The following is a 1971-nucleotide window of genomic DNA, read 5'->3' as shown; positions in this document are numbered from 1 at the left end:
GGAGAGAGAGAGAGAGGAAAAAAGAAGCACATATCATTGGTATGTACTGTCACATAAATTTTCTATTCCGAAAATTTACTCCCAAATTTAATACGCTCCACTCTTTCCATTATTTCTATCAATATTTCAATAATTAATCAGTTACGTGCGTATTCGCTTCCTTCTTCGTTTCTCGGAAGCAATCAGTTATCAGTTATCAGTAACGAAGAAGGAAAAGTCATCACAGGACCAGTCTTCCAGATACATTACAAGCAGGAAGGTGGTATGTTAGCCTTGCTCTGGCATTCTGGCTTAAGATACATCCTTCCTTATTTGGGGATAAAATTCCAATCTTAATTTCCTTTTTTTTTTTTTTATTTTCTTGAGAAAGAAATATCAAATTAACAATGAAATGATATCCCGTAGTAACTTAAGATTGTTTGCTTCTAATTTGGGAAGGAATAAACAGTGTTCCATTGCAATCTGACTTTCTCTACAATGATTCACTTCTGGATTGTCACACATTTCCACGGCATTATGTCGCATTTGCACCATATTTTTAATAATATCCATGCAATTTACAGTACACTAATTTATCGAATTTTTTACAGCTAACAATTATCACAAACTAACAAATGATTAAAATTTTGCTCGAAATATCCCTGAAAGATGAAATTTAACCGCACGCTATTAGGAAATTTTGAAATTAAAATATTTAAATAATTTACGAAAAAAAATTTTTTTTTTTTTACAGGCAATATTCAAGGAAACCAAGCGGCCATCACGGGAAATGCAATTAACAATATCACAACAACTACAGTTGGATCCCACAACAGTTGCGAATTTTTTCATGAATGCCCGTCGTCGTGGTCATGATCGTAGTAGGCAAGAGGAAGAGCAACAAGAACAACAAGACCAACAACAACAACAACAGCAACAACAACAACAGCAACAACAACAACAACCACAACAACAGCAATTACAACAATCACAAGGACGACAGCAAGAGCAACAGCAACAACCAGAGCAACAACAAGAAGTGGTACTTAATTCGAATACAAGTAGTGAAACAATTCTCGGTCCCATACCACCTCCACCTGTTTTTGAACAGTTATGAAAACAAACAATTAGGTACAGATTTCATTATTCAATTAATGATTATGAATTTTTAAATTTTACAACTGAATGCATGTATTTCCACTTTGTCGAAACATTTTATCGCCGTATCTTCCAATGGTTTAACAATTCTTTTTTTTTTTTCTTTTTTTTTTTTGAGTTTACGTTGTATTAAATTATCTGTAAATCATTGAAAATGATTAAAAGTAATTTGCAACTTTTTGGTAAAAATGTTCAATACTATACTTTAGTAATTCAACGTTATTTTGAATAAATATCGAATATTTCGGAAAAAAAATCAATAATCTACTAAGGAATGATCGAATACTCTTGAAAATGCTCCTTTCTCCCTTTTGATGAAATTCCTATTGCTAATTGCATAATTGCTTTATCTCAAGTTAATTAACTACAGATTACCTTTCCCAATGCTTTAATGAATCTTTTTTTCGGTAAATAGTTTCGTAAAATTGTGGAAAAAATTTTGAATTACAGCTAAAATTAACACGCTTATTAGTTTATCAAATTTGTAAATATTTTGTGGTGTAATAATTGCACTTTATTTCATTTTTCCTCTTGACTTCAAAAAAATAATTATTAAATTTTTAAATTAAATAACATTTCTTCGAAAAAAGTTTAGAAAAATGGTAGGAAATTCTAGGAATTCTAGGAATTCTTATTGGCATAAGCCGGTCTTTCTGCTAATTTTAACATTTGAATGCAACTTAATGCAAATTTTATCACTGAATTATGATAATGATAAGAAGAACCATTTTTGAGCTTCTTCTGAAATTTTAACCATTATTCTCCTCCTATTTTTTGTCTTTCTCTCACTCTAGTCATTCCATTTTCGTGATGTTAATTATAGTCATCAGAACA

The 1971-nt window shown here is 30.7% G+C and overlaps 1 protein-coding gene across 1 annotated transcript in view; it reads left to right on the top strand.

Moving 5' to 3' along the window:
- Nucleotides 1-1096, top strand: part of LOAG_18692 (HrHNF-6) — a gene marked incomplete at both ends in the record, with an annotated part of 8815 nt that extends 7719 nt beyond the window's left edge. Inside the window, one exon of the mRNA XM_020451355.1 lies at nucleotides 734-1096. Coding sequence (XP_020304865.1) covers nucleotides 734-1096 — 363 coding nt within the window. The remainder of the gene's footprint in view (nucleotides 1-733) is intronic.
- Nucleotides 1097-1971: the final 875 nt, after the last annotated feature.

Source organism: Loa loa (assembly GCF_000183805.2).
Source record: "Loa loa unplaced genomic scaffold supercont3.447, whole genome shotgun sequence".
In the NCBI taxonomy this organism is placed as follows: Eukaryota; Metazoa; Nematoda; class Chromadorea; order Rhabditida; family Onchocercidae; genus Loa; species Loa loa.
This window is presented reverse-complemented; position numbering and strand designations above follow the sequence as displayed.